Source organism: Falco rusticolus, chromosome 7, assembly GCF_015220075.1.
Source record: "Falco rusticolus isolate bFalRus1 chromosome 7, bFalRus1.pri, whole genome shotgun sequence".
NCBI lineage: Eukaryota > Metazoa > Chordata > Aves > Falconiformes > Falconidae > Falco > Falco rusticolus.
This window is the reverse complement of record NC_051193.1, coordinates 36,911,763-36,934,539: the sequence shown is the minus strand read 5'-3', so window position 1 is coordinate 36,934,539 and position 22,777 is coordinate 36,911,763. Positions and strand designations below refer to the sequence as shown.

The 22,777-nt window shown below is 42.0% G+C and overlaps 2 protein-coding genes across 5 annotated transcripts in view; one reads left to right on the top strand and one right to left on the bottom strand.

The window, feature by feature from the left end:
* The window catches only part of DYNC1H1 (dynein cytoplasmic 1 heavy chain 1), a 46,065-nt gene extending 30,314 nt beyond the window's left edge, over window positions 1–15,751 (top strand). The window contains exons 53-78 of the mRNA XM_037394230.1: window positions 336–453; window positions 1,341–1,556; window positions 2,115–2,327; window positions 2,499–2,626; window positions 3,048–3,201; window positions 3,997–4,143; window positions 4,225–4,375; window positions 4,581–4,834; window positions 5,006–5,140; window positions 5,232–5,326; window positions 5,420–5,594; window positions 7,005–7,080; window positions 8,517–8,677; window positions 8,949–9,060; window positions 9,138–9,198; window positions 9,583–9,706; window positions 10,040–10,153; window positions 10,430–10,600; window positions 10,810–11,027; window positions 11,211–11,314; window positions 11,720–11,931; window positions 12,790–12,943; window positions 13,744–13,886; window positions 14,276–14,444; window positions 14,793–14,920; window positions 15,367–15,751. Coding sequence (XP_037250127.1) covers window positions 336–453; window positions 1,341–1,556; window positions 2,115–2,327; window positions 2,499–2,626; window positions 3,048–3,201; window positions 3,997–4,143; window positions 4,225–4,375; window positions 4,581–4,834; window positions 5,006–5,140; window positions 5,232–5,326; window positions 5,420–5,594; window positions 7,005–7,080; window positions 8,517–8,677; window positions 8,949–9,060; window positions 9,138–9,198; window positions 9,583–9,706; window positions 10,040–10,153; window positions 10,430–10,600; window positions 10,810–11,027; window positions 11,211–11,314; window positions 11,720–11,931; window positions 12,790–12,943; window positions 13,744–13,886; window positions 14,276–14,444; window positions 14,793–14,920; window positions 15,367–15,495 — 3,862 coding nt within the window. The 3' untranslated portion in view covers window positions 15,496–15,751. The remainder of the gene's footprint in view (window positions 1–335; window positions 454–1,340; window positions 1,557–2,114; window positions 2,328–2,498; window positions 2,627–3,047; window positions 3,202–3,996; window positions 4,144–4,224; window positions 4,376–4,580; window positions 4,835–5,005; window positions 5,141–5,231; window positions 5,327–5,419; window positions 5,595–7,004; window positions 7,081–8,516; window positions 8,678–8,948; window positions 9,061–9,137; window positions 9,199–9,582; window positions 9,707–10,039; window positions 10,154–10,429; window positions 10,601–10,809; window positions 11,028–11,210; window positions 11,315–11,719; window positions 11,932–12,789; window positions 12,944–13,743; window positions 13,887–14,275; window positions 14,445–14,792; window positions 14,921–15,366) is intronic.
* On the bottom strand, window positions 4,319–21,072 carry LOC119150985. Of its 4 annotated transcripts, none has more exons than XM_037394233.1 (5): window positions 20,594–21,072; window positions 19,845–19,898; window positions 17,981–18,040; window positions 17,234–17,779; window positions 4,319–4,406 (listed from the first exon to the last, which is right to left on the bottom strand). In XM_037394233.1, exons 1-4 carry the CDS (start codon window positions 20,729–20,731, stop codon window positions 17,240–17,242), a joined length of 792 nt encoding a protein of 263 aa, XP_037250130.1. In that variant the 5' UTR covers window positions 20,732–21,072; the 3' UTR covers window positions 4,319–4,406; window positions 17,234–17,239. The 4 variants fall into 4 exon arrangements, 3 of the variants coding, with proteins under 3 accessions (XP_037250130.1, XP_037250131.1, XP_037250128.1); XR_005105264.1 differs by lacking the exon at window positions 4,319–4,406 and adding an exon at window positions 15,765–15,875 and having other exon boundaries at window positions 15,927–17,779; window positions 20,594–21,071; XM_037394234.1 differs by lacking the exon at window positions 4,319–4,406 and having other exon boundaries at window positions 15,869–17,779; window positions 19,845–19,895.
* Window positions 21,073–22,777: the final 1,705 nt, after the last annotated feature.

The following is a 22,777-nucleotide window of genomic DNA, read 5'->3' as shown; positions in this document are numbered from 1 at the left end:
TATCCAGGCTGACTTCCTAGCTGGCTTTTAATCTGAGCCAGACGGTCAAGCTAAAGACACCCGAATTCCCTTCCAACTCCAAATTTTTCTGAGCAGAGTTAAGCAGTTTGTGAGTGACTAATCTTAAAATATTGTTAAATGCCTTTTATCACCTGTAAGCTGTAATTTCTGAAACAACATCTTGAACTAATTAAAACATACCAGCTACCAGTCAGCAAAACTACTAGTAAATGTTCATGTCAGCTGTGGGAGGCAGGCCAGATAAAGGGATGCTGAACACCTGTGTGCTGTCATACAGTGTACTCATGCTATCTCTAAAAACATTTCCCTTGCAGTGATGCTATCCGGGAGAAGATGAAGAAAAATTACCTGTCAAATCCAAGTTACAACTATGAAATTGTAAACAGAGCATCGCTGGCCTGTGGACCTATGGTGAAATGGGCAATTGCACAGGTAAAGTCAGTAGTGCAGGGAAGCAAATCCAAGGTGGAAAGACTGATCCTGAAGGCGTATACAGTGTCTAAAGGCTCTGAATTTGCCTCTATACAACTAAATATTGGAAGATATTTTGCTTCAGAGAAATGGGTAGATGTTTCAGATGAATGCTTCTGGGCTCTGTAGTACTGTGCTAGAAAACTAATGGCCAGTTGTGCTGAGAAACTTCAGGTTTACAGTAAACAACAGCAGATCCTTTCTGTATGTAGTGTCATTCTGCAGGACAATACAGTTCTCAAGTGGAAAATGCCATCCTCTTAATAGAGGTTGCCTAAGTTTTGTCTTGCCTTAGTGGAGTATGCTCACAGGCAGCTCTGTCAGAGTCTTCTAGGTGGACTTCTAAATACTTGACTAGTTTCCTAAAGGAATGCTTGGCTTGTTAAAAGTGGGCCTGCTATGAATGGCCCAATGGGGAGAGACTGTTTAGCTTCGGTCTTGCCAGGCCCCATCCTAATTGTTGTGTTGCTTAGCTATAATCAGTTCTTTACTAATAAAGGTAGATTAGCACGATACTGACACGGACACCCCCAGTCCAGTATTTATGCAGAACAGTGCTGTACACTACTTAATGTGGTCTCAACCTTTCAGGTGACTGCCTGTAAATCTACAGAGCAGTAAAAGGTTCTTGCAAAAAGCAATTACTTATGTGTCTGTGCTTGGTTTAAACTAGAGCCTTAAGGATTGATAAACAATCCTAAGCTTTTGTTAAGTAGCTATTAATTCTTACACAGGTTACAAGTACCTAAGTTTAATAAGCTGCAGTTGGTAGTATACAACTGAATGCTGTGGTTCTTGTTAATACATGTCACTTCAGAAAGTATAAAGGGCCTATTTGCTGTTTACAGCTGAACTATGCTGATATGTTGAAAAGAGTGGAACCTCTACGCAATGAACTGCAGAAGCTGGAGGATGATGCCAAAGACAACCAACAGAAAGCCAATGAAGTGGAGCAGATGATTCGTGATCTTGAAGCCAGTATTGCCCGTTACAAAGAAGAATATGCGGTACTGATTTCGGAGGCTCAAGCTATTAAGGCAGACTTGGCTGCTGTAGAAGCAAAAGTAAGACTTTTATATATCAATAATTCTCCGTTCTTTAAAGTTTGGCAGTCAGAAATTGAACCATTCCTCAAACTTGTGAGTGTGGACTTGGTTGCTTCCCTGTGGTGCGTTTGAGCTGTTTTGTCTCTGGATGTCAGGAAGCTTCTTAAGCTAATGAAACCTGACTAGAGTTAGAAATACCAACTCATGTTGCTAGTTGATTAACAAGACGGTTAAGATAAGGCTTAAAATAAGTAGAAAACCTTTGGAAACAGATACGGATGTGGTGTAACTGTAGTGTCTTAACTGGACTTCTTTTGGAAGGTGGGAGGGCAGTGGGGGAAGAATTTCCCTATATACTTGATCTAATCATTAGCATGTCGCTATGATGCTAGTACTTAGCACTTCTGAGTTCATCAAGATAACAGTTAAAAACAGCATAATAAGCTAACACTGAAGTGGAGAAACACAAAATTAGCTTTTAAGTTTAACTTGGGCCTTGAGTCAATATTTAAGTGTCCTGAGAGACTTGTAATACTACAACAATTCATCTAAAGAGTCTACACCACTTATTTCTAGGTAAACCGTAGCACAGCTCTTCTAAAGAGCCTGTCTGCTGAACGGGAAAGATGGGAGAAGACAAGTGAAACTTTCAAGAACCAGATGTCCACTATTGCAGGAGATTGCTTACTTTCAGGAGCTTTTATTGCCTATGCTGGCTACTTTGATCAGCAGATGCGTCAGAATCTGTTCACTACGTGGTCTCACCATTTGCAGCAAGCAAATATCCAGGTAAAGATACAGTCGTGCTAAGTTAACTGTAAAACAGTTTACTGCAACAGTTAAAAAAGCTGTAAGATTGTCAAGTAAAGAATGGAGCTATTGGAAAAGAATACCTTGTAGAGCTGCATTTACACTAAATGTCTTCCGGTCAAATACTAACCATGTGTGTACTTCTTGCAGTTCCGTACAGATATTGCAAGGACAGAGTACCTTTCCAATGCAGACGAGCGGCTTCGTTGGCAAGCAAGTTCTCTACCTGCAGACGACCTGTGCACTGAGAACGCCATCATGCTCAAGCGGTTTAATAGGTAATTCATTCTAAGGTGTAGAATTCTAAAGCAGCATTCTCACAGCAGGCAGGATTTTGCACCTGTCAAAGAATCACAGTAACTCTTCCAAAGCAGTGTTTTGCTGTTGTGAGAACTTCTGATGTTTGTAAAAGCTTCTCAACCATGTGTAAACGTAAAGGCTCACTCATCTTTGCTTGTCATTTTTGTCACGCCTAGCTGTTAAGATAAATTGGCTTAAACTGAAGCTATTTTGTTGCCCAAACGCAGACTTACCTTTCAAAACCCTGAACCGAAATAAGTCTTTGAACCTGGCCAACTTATTCCTTCGGTGTGTAAGCTTTATAGTTGCGACTAACAGTGCAACCTAAGTTCATAAAACTGCTTAGAGGCTGTCTGCAGTCAAAAGCCAAGTAATGAAAGAGTTTTATTACTGACTTAGGTATCCATTGATCATCGATCCCTCTGGGCAAGCTACAGAGTTTATCATGAATGAATATAAAGACCGTAAGATAACTCGTACTAGTTTCTTGGATGACGCTTTCAGAAAGAACTTGGAAAGTGCCTTGAGATTTGGTAACCCACTTCTCGTCCAGGTCAGTTGCATGATCAAGTAGGAACTTCACAATTCTTGAATTCTGCCCTGTGTACTAGAAAAGTTTGCAGTTGTTCTGTTAGTAAGATGCAAACAACTTTATTTTTGAACCACAACTTAACAAGTAAACTAATACAGAGTGAGGTCTTAGTCCTGAAAAGAATATGATTAGTGAGATACACAATCAAAAGAAGGTATTTCCTTTGTCCACCATTTCAAGATCAAATGCTTTTATTTTGAAATGGTCTTTCTTTACTTCTACTCTACAAAACAACTTGCAACTTGTCTGGTTTTTTTATTTCCATAAGCTATTTCTAGTCATAGGTAATAGCACCTAATATGGCTAGTTATCTAGAATTAAATCTACTCTGAGTAGCAGTAGGAAGTGTCAGTAATACAGAGAAACAGGCAACTGTAGCAATGGTTGACTTTCACTTGAGATGGATATATCTTTTTGTTTCTTAGTATAGAAATGGCAAAACTGAAGGATTAGCTCACAGATGAGAACAGTAACTGCTAGTGCTGCTTAGAATAGGGTTAATTATGCACTAGAACTAACACAATTATGACCATTAGTAATACTCCCCTTCTCAGATTTTGTACAGTAATGGCCTGAACTCTGTGTTTGTGTAGCTCAACTACAAATCTAAAGTGGAAATACCTTCTGAGTGTGATCCGTATTCTAAACCAACTGCAAATTGATTTCTTACCAGAGCTTTAAGCCCCAGCTGGATCAGGTTTTTTAGCTTGAGACACTTGAAAGCAACAGAATCTCCTAACACCTCTCTGCTTCTAGGATGTGGAGAGCTATGACCCAGTTCTGAATCCTGTTCTGAATCGTGAAGTCCGGAGGACTGGAGGCAGAGTTCTCATTACTCTGGGAGACCAAGATATTGATTTGTCACCATCCTTCGTTATCTTCCTCTCCACCAGAGATCCAACAGTAAGTAAAACAAAAGGCTGTCTTGTTTGTAGAAGTGGTGTGTCAGAGAGCTGAGAGAGTTTTTCATGTTTCCTGTGGTAGGTTGAATTCCCACCGGACCTCTGCTCTCGTGTTACGTTTGTGAACTTTACAGTAACTCGCAGCAGCTTACAGAGCCAGTGTCTGAATGAAGTCCTGAAAGCTGAAAGACCAGATGTTGACGAGAAACGCTCAGACCTCCTCAAGCTTCAGGGTATGTTTACCAAAATCAAAGTAACTTCCTCCTGTTTTAAAAGAATACAGTGGTATTACTGTAGCTGTAGAAATACTCAGTGAAATATCTTTACAGTTAATATTCTTGCCTTTTCAGGATGTCCAATGGCAAAGTATACATGTCATATAATTCTTAAAAACAAACACATTATACAGTATGTAACCTAATTTTTCTTTTTATTAAGGTGAATTTCAGTTGCGCTTGCGTCAGTTAGAAAAATCCCTACTACAGGCGCTTAATGAAGTGAAGGGACGTATCCTGGATGATGACACCATCATTACTACTCTTGAGAACCTGAAGAAGGAAGCAGCAGAGGTCACCAGAAAAGTCGAAGAGACTGATATTGTCATGCAAGAAGTGGAGACTGTTTCTCAGCAGTACTTGCCTCTTTCTACAGCATGCAGCAGTATCTACTTTACTATGGAGTCCCTGAAACAGGTAGGATGAGTTTTTCTTCCTACCAGAAGTTTCATTTATTTACTGTTCAAAGCTAAATAGACGCTGCCTAATTCCAGCCCTAGATGCCATATTGCAGTTTGGTAGGCATGAGCCCTTGACTATCAAACAGCGGGACTCTAGAGAGAAAAAACAAACTCTTTTGTCTTTCAGATACATTTCCTGTACCAATACTCTCTCCAGTTTTTCTTGGACATCTATCACAATGTCTTGTATGAGAACCCAAATCTGAAGGGAATTACAGACCATACTCATCGTCTCTCAATCATCACAAAGGATCTCTTTCAGGTTCAGTTTTTTAATGTAATTTTTTAATCATTTTTGAAGGGTAAAAGTTCAAGACCTCTTACGCTTACTAACTTCACTGTTTTGTTGGTAGGTGGCTTTCAACAGAGTGGCACGTGGCATGCTGCATCAAGATCATATAACGTTTGCTATGCTGTTGGCCAGGATTAAACTGAAAGGCACTATTGGGTAAACATCTGTTTACTTGCTTCACTTTTAGTTAAAAATGGGAGGGATGTCTTGAAGGCACCAGCTAAAGTAGTCTTTTCCTTTTAACTTTAGGGAGCCTACATATGATGCAGAATTCCAGCACTTCTTGAGAGGGAAAGAGATAGTTCTGAACACTGCATCTCTCCCAAAAATCAATGGCTTGACTGTAGAGCAAACTGAAGCAATGATGAGGTTGAGCTGCCTTCCGGCATTTAAGGACCTTGTTTCAAAAGTTCAAGCTGATGAGGTAAATGTTGGCTAGGGTTTGTTTCTGCGCTAAACTCGCCCGGTTACGCTTTTTAGGTGTCTGCTTTAAGAGCTTCATGCTTACAGTAAGGTCTCCTAGTATGAGGAGGGGAAGCCTTACAGATTAACTAGTTGTAGTTGTTGTGGAAATGAATGTTCTTTCTTCATTTGTAGTCCAGCTATGAAACTTTGAGTTGTAAATACCAACATTTTTCATCACTCAGCCTTGGAAGCAGCTTCTTTCGTTGGACTTTTTGGTCAGCTTTGTTTCCTGTGGTAGCAGAAAGTCTGTTACTGCCTGTCTGTATCATTGCGTGGGATAGCTATGCAGTAGAGAAGGAGCAGCCCTAGCCATACATAACATCATTATGGTGGGCTCTTGGACATTGCTATTTGGAATAAACTTGGATAGTTCTCAGCTGCTAAACACTTTGCTCCTTCTCACGCCCGAAGTATTGCAAAAACTGTATGTTCCAAAATATGTCCGTATCTTAAATAGTACCTGTTTTGTTGCCCTGCCTGGTTTTTCTAGTAAAAGTTGAATTCTCTTTGCTACATCTAATTTTCCTCACTCTTCAGCGTCAGGTAAAATAACATATAGCTCTGGCTGGGACTTTATGGTAGAGATCTGTAGAATCAGGGGTACTGGAGGCAATGCAGAATTAGGGGGTATCAGTGAAGTGTTTGGACACATGTAAAGAAAGCATAATAAACAAAGCATAACTTGAGGTTTACATGTGGGCTTTTGTTCAAAAGAAACAAGAACAGAACATAGAGGGGAAAAAAAGAAAAGTCAAGAACTTACTAAATGTGCTGGTCAAATTGTAGCCTTGCTCAGGGGTCAAACCATTTATATATGAACCACTCAAGCCACACATATCTAGAAGCCTTGGAAAAAACCAACGTTGAATGCTGGACGATATTTGGAGCTAAGCTTAACATTATACTTTATTTCATTAATATGAATAGCATTTCTGTTTAACAGTGTTAGCCTGGTTTTATTTCTCAAGACTTATTCTTAGATGGAAGCTCAAATGCTTCATCTAATACTCAGTCTAAATTTTTATTCTGTAGATAGAGAATAAGATAGGAGCTTAAGATTTTTGCCATTTAGTGAACTTGTGCATTTCATTGTTTAAATATTTAGCTGCTACTTAGAATTTTTTAAAGATTTGTTTGCAAATCCAAGGCTAGTAGAGCTTGGACTGTACCAAGTTCAGCCCTTAGATTTGTTAGTTTCCTACTGAAAGCTGGCATGTAGCTGAACACTTCTGCAGTACATTAAATTCTGGATTTGAAGGGCTGAGATCGAATATCTCTGTTGCGTCATGAACAGGACCTGCACTTTGCAGCAGATTTTTGATGCCATTGAAACTCCATTTCAGGTTTTTTGCATTTTCTTTCAATATAGCAATTCTGTATCTGGCTGGATAGCAGTTCACCAGAGCAGACTGTACCATACCTTTGGACTGAAGAAAAACCTGCAAGTAAGTTAAGTTGTGCTATTATCCACACCAATCCTACTTTACTAATCATAAGTAGAATTACAGTGGTTTTAAAGCAATTCTAAAGTAGAACTTTAACTTGGACCTTAATGACTGGGAAAATCACAAAGTTGGGATTGGGGAAGAACCTCAAGTCTGGTGGTTTATTCAGGTTTTATGTTTTGAAAAGGAAAAAAAAACCAACCCCACAATCAAAAACCAACAAACTTCTGTAAGCAATAGTTACTACACCTAGTTCCTGCACCTTAACCTGTGATCTGGTCTTCCGCTGAAGATTACATGTATTCCTACAATCTCATTAAATTACATAATAGTTTGGATTAACCTTAGTCAATGCAAATCTGGAGGAGCTCAATACTCCTAAGTTCCAAGACACAGATTTTCTGAGGACAGGACTGGTCTACTGGAATGCTTCCTCCTGCAGTTTTATCTGAGCATGAAGTCTTAATTCATGCTGCATTAGTTGTTAGTGCTAATTTGTTAAGAGTTAGAACTTATGGTAACTGTTGCCCTTCAGTTCCTCCCCTGTCTTTGAAAGGTAACATTAGGAAGCATTTGCCATCTGTGATCGTTCAGGGCTTATTCCTGTAGGTGGTTTTCTAAATTAAGGATTCTAAGCTTGTATTTACTAGCTACCGTAAAGCTGCTTGACCATTACCTGAAGCAACTCTAGGTTATCTGTCCTATCATAGAATCACAGACTGTCTCAAGTTGGAAGGGACCCATACTGATCATGAAGTTCAACTCCCTACTCCCTGCAGGACTACCTAGAACTTTACCCTCTTACTAAAAGAGCATCGTGCAGATGCTCCTTGAATTGACGGGCTTGGTGCTGTCACCACTGCCCTGTGGAGCCTGTTCCAGTGACTGACCACCCTCTCAGTGAAGAACTTTTTCCTCATGTCCGATCGGAACTTCCCCTGACGCAGCTTCATCCCATTCCCTTGTGTCCTATCCATGCCAGACAAGTATATAATACTTTGAAGTCTAGCAGAACGACCGATTATTGAATGAGTGAGAAAATGTGGAGAGATCTGTTGTCCCTGGAAGTTAAAATCACCTCTTGGCAATACTTAAAGACTGTAGATTTTTTTAAACCAGTAGCATTTCAGTAGAATCCAAAAGCATCATGTCAAAGTATGCTTTTAAAGGGCTCATAACATGACCAATTGAGCAGGTAAAGAAAATGTCACAGAACTTACCAACTGGAGATGGTGAGTTTCTTTTGACTGTCAAAGTGAAGACAGAATATAAGCATTCCATTAAAACGTTGCAACAGATCTTTCAAAGGGATGATTAACTTCCTAAATAACTAGTCCTGAGAACAAGGTGGGAAAAGTTGAATGGAGACTGAAAGAGAGGATGGTGTTGAGGGTGGTTTTCCTACCTGTCCATCTAATCCTGTTTCCTCTTTTCAGGTCCTATTGGACAGGCCATTCATCGCTTGCTTCTGATCCAGGCCTTCCGGCCAGATCGTTTGTTGGCAATGGCACATACCTTTGTTTCAACAAATCTTGGAGAATCTTTCATGTCCATTATGGAGCAGCCTTTAGATCTGACACACATCGTAGATACAGAGGTAACCTGCTTGTTTTTGAAAGGCTAAAGTCCTGAGGTGATGCATAGTGCCACCTTGGTGAGTTCCATAGCAAGTAAAGCTATCCACCAGGACGTTTCTTCCCCTTACCCTTCTTCCCATGATAGGAGGAGTGGATTTTCCCATTTGTTAACATAAAACTAAAAGTAGCATGATGTCTTCAGCTGGCTAGAGGGAAGAAAGACTGAGCTTACTGCGTGCTCATATTCCTGTAGTGACTGATCGGTATCCTTTTAAACTTCTTGGACAACAGGTGAAACCTAATACCCCTGTGCTGATGTGTTCAGTGCCTGGTTATGACGCCAGTGGTCATGTTGAAGACCTTGCAGCCGAGCAGAATACACAGATTACTTCTATTGCTATTGGTAAGAACATACCTTCTTTCGTCACAGAAGCATAAATGTTTAGCAGGAAGAGCTTTAGCAACTCTCCTGTCTTTTAGGTTCTGCTGAAGGGTTTAACCAAGCAGATAAAGCAATAAACACAGCAGTGAAATCTGGAAGGTAAGTTCTGTCTCCCTTTTAGCTAGAATACTGCCTAGCAGAAAGATGAAGGGGGGGAGGTAACCTATTGGCTATATAGATAAAACTGTGAGTAAAAAAAAATAATTGGGACTATCTTCTGAACTAAAATTGTAGTAACTTCAGCACAGCTGTTTACAACTTCTGTCTGATTTAAGTATTTTCAAGAGAAACAGGTTATATCTGCAAAAGAGGAAAGTTAGCCCATTTACAGTACTAACTGTAACTGATTCTATGTAGAAGACAGGTTTAAAAGAGGAAGATCTGTAGTATTGATAAGATGACTTGTTACTCTTTGTGGTGATTATAGCCAGGATCCATAAGCTGTACACTAAAAAGCACTTGTTCTGTTTCAAAACTTCACAGATGGGTGATGCTGAAGAACGTTCACCTGGCTCCTGGCTGGCTTATGCAGCTAGAAAAGAAGCTACATTCCCTGCAGCCCCATGCTTGCTTCAGACTCTTCCTTACCATGGAGATTAATCCGAAGGTAACGCTGATTGGAAATCTGATTCTCTTGGTAGAGTAACCAGCTTGCAGAGCCAAGAGTGCTACCTGGGGAAGGTTTTCTCCTGACTACTTTTCTGCGGTAAAGAAAAAGGAGAATACATGCCTGTCACGATAGTTAATAGCCTTGGTTTCCGATAACTTCAGCGTAGCTGGAAATTTCATACCGTTCCTTTTGCTGCTTCCCCTACCCTCCAAAAGAAAGGCTGTGTGTGCTCACAATGAGGTTTTAAAGCTATTGCAAACTGTGCCCTTAGAGGGATTTAATTTGGTGAAGGCTAAAGGAGCTGGGTTTGAATTTATTGCTCTTTTCTAGGTACCAGTGAATTTGCTGCGTGCTGGCCGTATCTTTGTGTTTGAACCTCCTCCTGGCGTAAAGGCAAATATGCTGAGGACTTTCAGTAGCATTCCAGTTTCTAGAATGTGCAAGGTAAGGCTGTGGTTTATGTAGATGAAAGAAAATGGAAGAATGTGTTCATTAAAATACTACCTTAAATGATAAAAGCTCAGCTTCTAAGATGTATGTAGAATTCTTTTTTTCTTACGGAAGTAAAGTAGTACTTGCTGCTTCTGTTGGTAGAACATACTCAGTTTTGGTAGCAATCTAGCATTAAACCTGATACTTTCTAGCCTTTTTGGCAGGCTTTGATTGCTGTAAGTTCACTGGAGTAACAGTTGAATATTTTTTTTCCTCTCCTCTTCCTAGTCTCCCAATGAGCGTGCTCGTTTGTATTTCCTCCTTGCCTGGTTCCATGCCATTATCCAAGAGCGCTTGCGCTACGCTCCGTTGGGTTGGTCCAAGAAGTATGAATTTGGAGAATCTGATCTGAGATCTGCTTGTGACACAGTAGATACATGGTTGGATGATACAGCAAAGGCAAGTAGTGTTGTGTACTTAGGTATAGGTAATACGTAATTACTTAAGATCTTCAGTAAAACAGTCTGTTCTGGAAACATTTAGTAAATTAAATGAGTAGGCACAAATAACCTGATGGCAATTTAACTTAGTTCTTGAATTTGATTCCTCAATCAGCAGCGATGTGAAAAGGATTGTTTCCTGCTAATTACATTGTATGTTATTTATAGGGTCGCCAAAACATTTCACCTGACAAAATCCCCTGGTCAGCACTGAAGACACTGATGGCACAGTCTATCTATGGAGGTCGTATTGATAATGAATTTGATCAGCGTTTGTTAAACACTTTCTTGGAACGTCTGTTCACTACTTTAAGTTTTGATAGTGAATTCAAACTGGCTTGCAAAGTTGATGGGCACAAAGATATTCAGATGCCAGATGGAATCAGGTATAATTTTTTCCTTATCCTGATCTCTATGTACAGCTTCTCTTCTTTTAAATTTAAAAAAGAACCCTAACCTGTATCTCTGTGCTGGAATTTAGCTGCGTAAACATTTGTCTCGGGCAAAGAATTACATTGCCATTCTACTAGAGGAAGCCTTCTAATGACTATTAAAATTCTGACTTGCAGGCGTGAAGAATTTGTCCAGTGGGTTGAGATGCTACCAGATACACAAACGCCGTCATGGCTGGGCCTGCCAAATAATGCAGAGAAGGTTCTTCTCACTACACAGGGTAAAACCAGAACTTTAACAGTGTCTAGCATAGATTACCAGGCCACCATTTTAACTAAAAAGCAGAAAAGAAATACAAATCCTGCTTAAGAGTTAATGGCTTTCTCCTCCTCCCTCAACATAGTTGCTTTAACTTCTGCGAAGTAAGACAGTTGAGTAATCCAAAAACTGATGGGAAGCTTGTGAATTAAGGAAAGTTACATTCAGCTTTCCAGAGTTCAAGCTCTCATCTTGATTCTGGAAAGCTTTATTGTCAGCTCCAGAGCCACCTACAGCTAGGCAGCTCTGAATCTTAGGTCTAGACTCCAGGTTAGGGAAAAAGAAAAGTCCTAGTTCTTGCATGTAGTAGGATGTTTTCATCTTGATGCTACTGCTTCTCTGACTAACAGCCTATCTTCTGGTTTAGGCATAGATATGATCAGTAAAATGCTGAAAATGCAGATGCTAGAGGATGAGGATGATCTAGCTTATGCAGAAACTGAGAAGAAGACAAGAACTGATTCCACATCAGATGGTCGCCCGGCCTGGATGAGAACACTGCATACCACAGCCTCTAACTGGCTTCATCTTATCCCACAAACTCTAAACCATCTGAAGCGGACTGTGGAAAACATTAAGGTAAGAACTAATTGTTATCTAATGTGGGCACACAAAGTGCGTAAGCTGGGGTGCATTGGAGCAAGTGCATTGTGATTTGCAATTACTAATTTAACTGTTGGGGAGGGACAGTGGAACCTGTGTCAGTACTGACTCCGACTGCCGTAGCTATGTAACGCCCCGCTGGGTTGCTTGAAATGGTCTTAAGTTGGCTTATGTCTTCTGGGGCTTATTTGAAGAAATACAATGGCAAACTGTTTATCATCAAGGGTACCAGTTCTGAAGCTTCTCTGTGAGCAAGAAACAAGTGCTTCCTGTCGTACTTGTAGCACTTGACTGCTACTTGTGGTAGTGCCTTTACAGCCTGTGTGCATTAATTACTACTAAAGTTTAGAGGCGGTCGGTGAGGGGGATAGGGCAGCAGTTTCTGCTGACCGGGAACAGAAAGTGCAAGGGCTGGAGGAAACTTTCGAGATCTGGACAGTAGTACCCTAAATGCCAACTGGGGAATAAGCTCCCCCACTGAATGCGGTCATGAGTGCCTAACTGCTTCTGAAGACTTTCCCTGGGATAGTAGGTGAGAACCTTTTGTTGCTGATGGAAAGAAATCCAGAGTTGATTGGAAGGAGTGCAGCAGGCAGTCTGCATTAATTGTTCAACCGAGACTTCCACTTCCTTGCTTCTCCAAGGGAGAGGAGATTGTTGGTTGTAAAACACTCTCCACAGTTGCTTTCTGCACCATAGACTGCATCTTCGCGTTTGATGCTTGTAGTCACAGTGTCGCTGGTCAGTCCATCCAGGATTTTGGGGTTGCTTTTTGTAGCAGTTTTCCAGCAAGAACTTTGATCTGCAACTTACTTTCGATGTTTTGACAATCAGGATCCTTTGTTCCGATTTTTTGAGAGAGAGGTGAAGATGGGAGCTAAGCTGCTCCAGGATGTTCGTCAGGACCTTGCAGATGTGGTTCAAGTGTGCGAAGGAAAAAAGAAACAAACCAATTATTTGCGTACACTTATAAATGAACTGGTGAAAGGTACGGCAATTCAAATTAGCATCTCCCAGTGCTCTCTTTGCCTCTTGCACTCTGTAACTTAGAAGCTATTATGCTCAGCAGCTTAGAAAAAGAAATGCAGGAAAATTGGGATAGACTTTACTGTTTGACACAAGCAATACTTCTGAGTCAAGCATAACATTCCACTTGGTTTGGGATTTCAGGCTGAGGTAGCTAATATTAGGCTTTTTTTGTACAGTTTATATCAGCAGCTTAATTTCTAAGCTGAAATCTTATTAAATTCTTTCAGTTTCTGAATTGTGACGGAGCAGTTATTTACACCACAAAGCGAGTAATACTGCTGCTGTGAAATCTCGTAGAAAATATTCAGGTTCTGTAAACTTCTGTTTCAAGATTCTACATAAATGTGGAATTTTCACAGACATCCCGCTTCTAGTAATACGTGAAGATCTGCCGTCTGCTTTGAACAAAAGCCTTTCCTGAAACAGATATTTGAGCTCTTCAGGTTTTTGCTGAAGAGCTCAAATCTTCATGAAAACTTGGAAGATCAGTTACTGCAGTACATAGCTGTGTGTAACTGAAGTTGCTGTTGAGGGGTTTCTGTAACTGGAAGGCATTTTAAATAAAAAAGTAGACCTGGAGGCCATCTGCTTTGTAATCTTTGAAAGTGCTTTTACTTACAAAGGAGACTTTTTAAGACGGAGGCTGATATCCTGGGCCAGGTCTAAAATGGATATTGCGAGAAAAAGTTAAGTGTCAAAATTGCATGTAATTCCAGCTTGTATGCAAACAAAACTTAATTCTAATCACATTTTTCATAGGTATTTTGCCTCGTAGCTGGTCTCATTACACAGTGCCAGCTGGTATGACTGTTATTCAGTGGGTGTCTGACTTCAGTGAGCGCATTAAACAGCTGCAGAGTATTTCCCAAGCTGCTGCTTCTGGTGGAGCAAAAGAACTAAAGGTATCTCATGCCATCTTCTTTTAGAGGTTATCAGTGGACCTGTGTAACTACTTCATGGAGTCTTCACATCAAGGCTTCTGAATAGTTCCTCGGGAAAACAACTTCAGTCAATGTTGTCTGAAATGTGCTTGGAAATTCTGTTGAGTATCTCGTGATCTCAAGGTGGAGAGGCTTAGCGGGCTAACCATTCACACAGGTTAAAGGGAAACAGTATTTCAGAGTAACAGAAGACGTAGCCTTAGAGCAAAAAGCCATTTAGCAGTTACAGTGTTTCAGTAGAAGCAGGAAAATTCTAATGTAAATAGATTGCTGAAGTAAAAACATTGATAATTATTAATTAATACTGCGGCTTGATTTATTTATTTTAAAAATTTCCCCCCCTCAAATAGAACATCCACGTGTGCCTTGGCGGCCTCTTTGTACCAGAGGCGTATATTACTGCTACAAGACAGTATGTTGCCCAAGCAAACAGTTGGTCTCTCGAAGAACTTTGTCTTGAGGTCAACGTTACAACTACACAGAACGCAGTACTGGATGCATGCAGTTTCGGAGTCACAGGTAAACTTACTGAACACACTCTCCTACAGAAGGGGTTCTTGCTCTAAAACGTTCTCAGAAGCTTTTGATATTAAATAGGCTATATCAAGTGAAAAAGACGGTATCATTGCAAAAGTTAAACAACTTCAGGAAGCGTGTATTAAAGATTAGCTTGATTAGTTAGTAGGGAAGTACTTCCAATGCTAGTAGATCTCCAGACTCGGCTCGGTATCTATTTAAGCAGTGTTGCATAGTTGATACGCTACAACCTCTTTGTTTTGCTGTATGAAATACCTCTCATTTAGTGGACTTAGCCCATAAATGGTACATGAAAGCTCATCGAACTCCAAATTGTGTTTCAATTTACAGGCCTGAAGCTTCAGGGAGCTACATGCAGTAACAACAAGCTGTCACTTTCAAATGCTATTTCAACTGTACTGCCCATTACACAGCTTCGCTGGATCAAGCAAACAAATGCTGATAAAAAAGCAAATGTTGTAAGTATTGATAAAGATAATTTTACACAAATAACTCTCATAATTAGATAGACCTAGCATTTTTTTTCCTGAAGCTTTACAGATGCTTTTATCTAGCACCATAAATCAAATTGTTCTTTTCTTATATTCTCAGTGCCAGTTAGTACCTAAATTCCAGGCTAGCAGCAAACAGCACTAGTGCTGACTAGGTCTTTCCTTTGTAGTTAGGTAAGGAGAGGCATCCAAAAGTACTAATGTTGTTTAGACCAAAACTTGAATTTATACCTATAACTAAGGCTGTGCTTCAGGTAAATTTTAAGCCTTTTTTTTTTTCCTCATATTCCGAGTATTGAGTTATCTGAGACTAAATTCCCATCTCTTAAACACCTTAATATATATATTATGGAAACGCCTTACACTCTTCAGCTACCTTACATAATTTTTTCTATATTTGTGTTTTTCCCCAGGTTACTTTACCAGTTTATCTGAACTTCACTCGTGCTGATCTGATTTTCACAGTTGACTTCGAAATAGCTACCAAGGAAGACCCCCGTAGCTTCTATGAACGTGGTGTTGCAGTCCTCTGCACCGAGTGAAAAGTTTTGTTCTGACTGGTTAATACTGTAGTAATTGTCAGTCTTCTATGTAGTATTCACCTGTACTTTTGTAACCCGGTTAGGTTAGGTTGTCAGATGGATTTGTGTTAAGTTGACTAGAAAGAAAGGGGGCAGTGCATTGGAAAGCTGATAGGCTACATTTCTTCAGCAGAAAATTGGATGAGATTCTTAGATGGTTAGTGGTAGGTGTGATATCTGATGGATCATGTTACATGAAATAAAACCTATAGCAAGACTTCTGACTGTTTCTGGAAATATAATTCTTACAGTGATAATGGCTTTTTGGTCTGGAAAAACGGTACCCATGATCTTTACAGAGAATACCAAGCAATAAGTTAGTATTCAGACATATTGTTAACCTTACACAGCTCAAGCAGCAGCCCATTCAGCTAACCTCCAGTAACAGGGACCTTGCAATGTAAAAGTCTTCAGTAAGACACAAAGCCTGACACTATCTGATGCTATTGCATGAATTATTTGCAGTGAACTGGCTCTTGCTTTTAAGTAACCTGTGTTTAGACAGCTGTTGGGATACATTCAGAAGCTAGCGTGCTTCCTGGAAGCTTAAGCCCAGGAGGATAGTATTAAATGCTTAAACAAGACATTACAGTATTATTTCAGAGACTCGTATGTGACTAACTGTTACCAAATTAGGGGAGCTGGGAGTTCCTGCTAGTTGCTTGGGTTGCTGTAATGGTTTGGGTATTCGCTTGCTTTCTCTTGAGCCTAAATTCACTGGGGTAAGCGTTTCTACCCTTCTGACCATCCTGTCGGAAGTGTCCTCTGTAACAGAGACCAAGTGTTCAAAGATGCATACGAATAAGACAGGTGCTCAGCCTTTCAATTGCAAAACAAATCTCAGGAGCTTGCTCCTTCCTTCCAGTGATCTCTCCTATGAACGCAGTGACTTTCTGAACCTGCATCAACTCTTAACTCATTTTTTCCTGTGGCAAGTGGTTCTACAGCACAGGCACATGTAGGAAGAAAAATTATCATCTCTGCCTACCTTACATACTTGTTTCAGCTGATGCCTACTAGGTTACTAAAACAGAGAATTCTTGCTGTCTCCATACTGTTTTCTATAGCTAATCTCTGTAGGTTGAACTGTCCTGGCTGGTTTTATTACCTTATGAAGAATGAATCCCAGACCTGTGCATCATGTAATCTTTCTCAGCTGCTTGTGGTTCACATACCCAGTTCTGAGGAACTGAGTCCGCTCAGTTTAATGCAGTTCAGTTGGTTGTAGCCAAACCTGCAAGATACTCACCTCACACCTGCTTCCCTCCTCTGGCGCCGTAGAGTAGGTCGGACATGAAGCACCAAACACTGACATGAAGCAGGTGGGAGGTAAGCTATAGCTATCAAAAACTAATTGAAACCACACAGTCGTTCTTCCTTCCCTCCTCAACAGACCCTTGTAATGCTTGTTTTGAAATCACACTGAAACTGAGCAGGTGCCTCCTTGTACTAGATACAGGAGTTAGGCTGGTGCTTCAGGAGGCCCTAGGCACCAAAGGAGCGCCCAGGTGTAAAGTGCTGTGATTCTGTGGACATACCTTAGCTAGTTTTCACTTAAAGTTCACATAAAATACCCCCTGCATTTGTAACAGGCTTGAGCTACTTTTGCTTAAAGCTTGTTCAGTTCAGGTACCATCTGCAAAAAAAATCTCTACCAGATTCATTCTTCAGAAACGTTTGTCCAACGATTTATTCATACCTCAGATTAAGTTGCACGGAGTTTCTTTCTTCTTAGTTTTTCACTAGCAGCCTCTGGAATGGGAATCCCTTGTTTTCTTTTAATTAGGGGCTGTTTGGCCATTGTGCCATCGCAGTCAGCTGCTAGTATGGATTGTGGAGCACTGTCACTTGGGCTTGCAAGGAGATCTGCGGAGGGTGAAGGGCTAATACCGGTCCGTGAGGAGCAGTCAGGTGTCAGCCACATGGGGGTACCTGCTTCTGGGGCTCTAGGCAGTTCAGATGATTGCAACAGGCCTATGGGGAAATCCTTCTCTTGGCTAGGGAGTCCCAGGGGTGCTGGACAGTCGTTTACTGCCTGAATTTTGCTGACACTTGTTTCTGGGCAGAGCCAGTCTGGAGGTTTCGGGGTGGACTCTCCATCTTCTGAAGTATCAGCATCCTCCAAAGCCACTGCTCCTGGGGTACTGTTCACCCATGGTGCGACTTGTCTACTATTTAAGGAATTCAAGCTACAGTCGGAATGAATGGATGCATCTTCTGAATCACCATCATAAGGATCTAAAAACTAAAATAAAGGTCTCTAAATGTGGCAGATGCTCATTTTTCCATTTTAAAAAAGCCAACGTACAGTAGACTTCAAAACTACTTTCAACATCAGTCACAGACTTACTATAGATATTTTTGGTTTTCCACACATTCCCACCTAATATTTTAATTTCTGGGTGCTGCACTGAGAACAAGGCTGCTGCATCACAGCCACACTTACTTCCAGTCCCCTGCGGTCCCTTGCTTTCTTGAGTCCTCCAGCAAGTGGGCTAGGCACAACCTATTTAAGAGAGGTTAACATAGGTTTATAAAGCACCATCCTATGAACTATTGCTCAAAGTAAAACCAGAGTAGCTAAAAATCTTAAGAGGAAGCCAGATTGTCCCCTTTGTTAAAAGATAGTGTATTTCAGTCCAATTTTTAAAGTCAGCCTAAAATAGAAGGACTTAGGAGAGCTATGGCAAGTCTTACTACACTTAAAACATCACTATAAAGAGAACAATTAGTAATTTTATACCTTACTACCAGAAAAGTAAACCAAATTGGCATTTAGCTAATAGACAAGCTACAGAGTTTAGAGAGCTTCCCTCCAACACAGGGTCCTTTTTGTTCTTTTTACACAGGGATGATCTGAAATTATTCCTTACTAGCTGGATTACGAATCTGCTGTCCTTTGGAGAGTTCTGTAACACAAACCAAGTCCTTTTGGTCAGTCTCAGTATTGCTGTTGTAACACTGAGGTTTACAGGCTTCTTTTCCCCATGTGGTTAAACATGGACTTGTCCAAACCTGGACAAAGAACTTTCTGCATGAATTTGCCCTTGAGAACCACATCATTCAGAAGCAGTGCTTTTAGTCTGGGTCTATTAAAAAGAAAAAAAAAAACCAAAAAAAACCCCAACAAACAAACAGTGCCCTGTAGAGAGACTGCCTTTTAAAAGCAAACCACAGGTACAAAGCACTCACACAAAGGGGAAAAAAGGGTCCATGCAAGGAAAGTGCTCCTTTTGAAAGAGCCAGGACAGCTGCTTGGAGAACAAGCTCCCAGTCCTTGCTGTGCCTGCTTTCAGTGGGGAAGAGGGGGAGTCTGAGCACAGCTGAGGCAAAATAGAGCTGAGCAAATCTGGACTTCCCACCCCAGAAACCTAAGGCTTTAGCAGAGGAACTGAAGTCCAAGCCCATCTGCAATTCCTGTGCTAGTTCAAGGACACAGAGACACCCCCACAAAGCCAGCAGGTAGTGCTGGGCAGTGAAGAAAAGCAGCTTCTGCTTCTCCTAAGTCCCGAGCTGGCACCTGCCTCAACACCCTCGGGGAAAGCAACCAGCTCCTCATCCAGGCTGGCACCTTTGCAAGCCCCTCTTCCACCCAGCCCAGCCAGACAGCTGGACTTCCAGCCTTGTTTCTCCCAGGAGAACATGGACAACTCCACTTTCCGCTGTGCTTTCTGGAAGGTAAAGTGGCTTCTGTAAGCCACCAAGGGCAGCGATCCACATGGACTAACAGCAAGCATCAGTTCTGAAGACTTTTACCTAGAAATTTAGTTCTCCACTCCAGAATCGGGTCTTTTTTCATCAAGATTAAACACACTGGTTTGACACAACAAAGTTCAGGAAGTTACCCATATTCATAACTAACTGCCACAGCAACAGAGATGCTCTCTTAATCTCACCCAAAACAGACAGTCAGAAGGCAGAGGGTCTCCACCCAGAGCTGTAGAAATCCCACCAGACCGGGAGCTGCTGAACATTAACCACCAGGAGCAACCCAGTTCAGCTTTAAGCACTCCTTAGCAGGGAAGCGCTTATGCTACATTTGCCTACCTGAAACGCTGACACTTTCCTGCCTCAGCCTCCCAGAATCAATTTCGCTAAAATTAATCACAGTTGTAAGGAAGAGCCTGATGGGTAGAACGGTGCTGGGTTTGGCGTTGTTGGGGGGGTTCTGCTGTTCCTTTTAGGGTCACAAAACAAACAACCCCAGGTACCACACTTTGGGACCTCCCTCTGCTAAGGCTGCAGGAGGAGTTGGTTGCCCATCAGGGAATCCCATCACCATCAAAACACTTCAAAGAGCTGGTCCTTACCTCCACGCTGGATTCAGACTCGGACTCTGTGCTTGACTCCACCACGCACTTCTGCTGCAGGGGAGGAAGGGAAAGAAATGCTACTCAAAGTAGACATAACCACAGCTTTGGGCTGAAGCTGAAGTTCTAGTGCAAACTGTAGGTGCTGCGTTTCTCCAAAGCTTTCCCCTCTGAAGCCAGCTTGTCCTTCCAAATATCCCACACTTGTGCTGGTGGGTTGTGCAAGCAAGACATAAGGGAAAAATGGAAGTGTCCTGCCCCCCCAAAAATACAATGGGAAGCTATCCAGAACATGCCTTGTGTTTGCTAGGAACAGTTTGTGTTTGCAAATAACTTCAGGAAATGTGTTTTTTGATTTGCACTGAGGTTCTATTTGCTTCTTTGCCTTTGGTGGGCCTCTGTCTCAGAAACGTAACTGCAGATAAATAATTAAAACTACATTCTCATTTTTTCTGAAGCTCTTACTACAGAGACCTTACACAAACAAGCAGATCCCCCCCCTCGCCCTTATTCCCCAGGTGGTAGCACAGAAGTGGAATAGCTTCCTCCCTCCCTTTTTGTTCCTTTGCAGGTGACACCATTTGAATTAATTCATCCTCACCTGTTCTTCATACACTCTAGCATGTACATTCATATACCTTCTAGCAGACCTAGCTGCCCTATCAGGCTAATTGCAAAGCAACTAACACTTTTTAAATTGTATTTCAACAGGGAGATAGAAAAGCAGCAATTAGAAAAAAAAAAGTTACCATGTATTTATGTGCCAGTCTTTCTACGTAGCCTGGGATTTTAACAGAATCCTTCATCTCCTGAGCATCTACTGAAACAGGCAGAGGGTAGGAGAGCACATTAGAGGAAATCTTCTTGTAGATAAATTGCCCGGACATAGTAACTCCCTTTATGCTAGAAAGGTTGTTCAATCCTTTACAAAGTCTGTGTTAAGTTCTCAAACAAGCAGTTTCTGTTTAAAAAACAAACAGGAAAAAGCCACTGGCCTCTACCATAACGATGACCTGATTCACTGGCCCTTCACACAGTGTTATAAAAATTTAATTTTTTTTAGAAAAGAAGCTTATACTCTGTAAAGTGGAATTTTTTTTCATTTCCCCTTTTTTTGTTAAAGGCACTACAAGTTTTCTGACTCTTCAGACAGGTATTTCTACTCAGGACACCAAACCATACCAGAGAGGGACAAATGCAAAGCCATGCTGAGAATCAACCCTCCATCCCAGCCCTCCCACCTGGGTATTCAGTGTGTGTATCCCCCCATCCAGGATTCTGCTGCAGGTTCTGCCTTCAGCCCCCTACCCTCCATGGGCTGCCCAGCCCCACGCCTCTTCCTGCGCTGCTGCCTCTTCTCAGCTGTGGCCATCCTGCTCCCAGCTGCGGCCACCCTGCTCCCGGCACCTTCACCTGCCTCCAGCTTTATAGCTCTGGCCCCGGCCGCCCCGCCCCCACCCCAGCTCCCTCAGCCTGCGGGTTGCACCCGTTTGAAAAAGATGGGAGTGAAACAAGGCAAAAAAGGGAGTAAAGTCCTCCTGCGACAGCACTTGGGGCCACTGCTGGAGGCTCCAGGTGGCCCTTCACAGCGCGCTCAGCAGAGCCAGCTGCATGGAGGTCTACAGCAGAAATGCACACGGAACAGCACGGCAGCTTGAGCCCTCCAGGCATCACATTTCTCTAGGTGTGATGTGTGTGTATATATATATGGAGAGAGCACACGTACACACAGACACGCACACCCATCTACAGCTGAGCCTGCCAGGCCTGACGCGATGCTCCCCCTCTGCTCCCACAGATTTATGTCCTGGAGCCCTGTGTCATTCACGCGACTTTCAGGCTGGCAGAAGATATCAGTAGTCAGAGGGACACCCACCCCTCCCCTCCAGAGGCAGCCGGGCTACTCGGAGACGTTTCCTCCCGCCACGTGCTGCAGCAGGTGACCTCCCGTCTGCTGGACAGATGGATGCGGCTGGACACACAACGCTTTCTGAGCATCTCTCTTAATCACTTACAATCCATCAGGTGTGATGTGGAGGGCTTAGATACCACCACCCTTACTGGCCATCACTCACTGAGAAAAGGAACAACAACAATTTTGCTATTTTTAAATACCAAGTATAGTAATTTTTTTTCAGATTTACCAGAGAACTAAGAATCAGGCCCATTTTTCACAAAGACACAGATCCGATTTGACCCTTTAAAGGCCATCCATTCCCTTTCTTCTCCTTTTTATAGGGAAATGAGGAACTAATCCTTTTTACTTTTTCAGATCGAGTCCTGTCCTTCCCATTATTTCCTTCCTATCCGGCTTTCTTAATCCTCCCACGCAACACAGAAGGTACTATATTTTTAGATTAATTTTAAAATACTTATAAAAGCCTTAGTAAAACAAGCATCTCACTTTGAAGCCAGCAGTGGGTTGTTGCTCTGAAAAGGCACCAGGAACAAGTCCCTGGGGAGGTGACAGCGAGAGCAGCTGCACTGGGAGCAGCTCAGACTCCACAAGCCTTCCACCCCATTTCTGTCTCCAGCTAAGCTGGGCCCTATCCCATACACCTCTTTTCTTCCCAGACACCTCCTTTTCCATCTCCTGACCTTCTTTACCCATGCCAGCACCATCTGATGGTTCTTCCCCCTTCTCTGGATTCTCCAGCCACTTTCAAAGCAGAGCACAGCAGCCAAAAACGTCCCACACACCCCCAAGGTGGGAGCTGAGAAGCACTGTGTGGTGCCTGCAGAGCCACCTGAGCTGAATGAGCACCTACAATCATCATCCTTAATCCACACAGGTGGCCTGGGGTACTTGCTCCCACAAGAGCCTGTCCACCGGTAGCTACTGATGCTTTATGGGCAACAGCTGTGAGTAAGCAGGCCCCAGCGCCTGGGGCTCAAGAGGACTGCTGGTCTGTGAGGGATTGCAGATGGAACTG

Bases quoted from the DNA above. Each gene is read 5' to 3' on its own strand.
- LOC119150985 (XM_037394233.1), bottom strand. From the start codon at position 20,731: ATGTCCGGGCAATTTATCTACAAGAAGATTTCCTCTAATGTGCTCTCC. The intron at 19,899-20,593 runs GTAACTTTTTTT...CCTCCCCTGCAG, and splicing joins GACTGGCACATAAATACATG to CAGAAGTGCGTGGTGGAGTC. The intron at 17,780-17,980 runs GTAAGTGTGGCT...CCTTTATTTTAG, and splicing joins GGGACCGCAGGGGACTGGAA to TTTTTAGATCCTTATGATGG.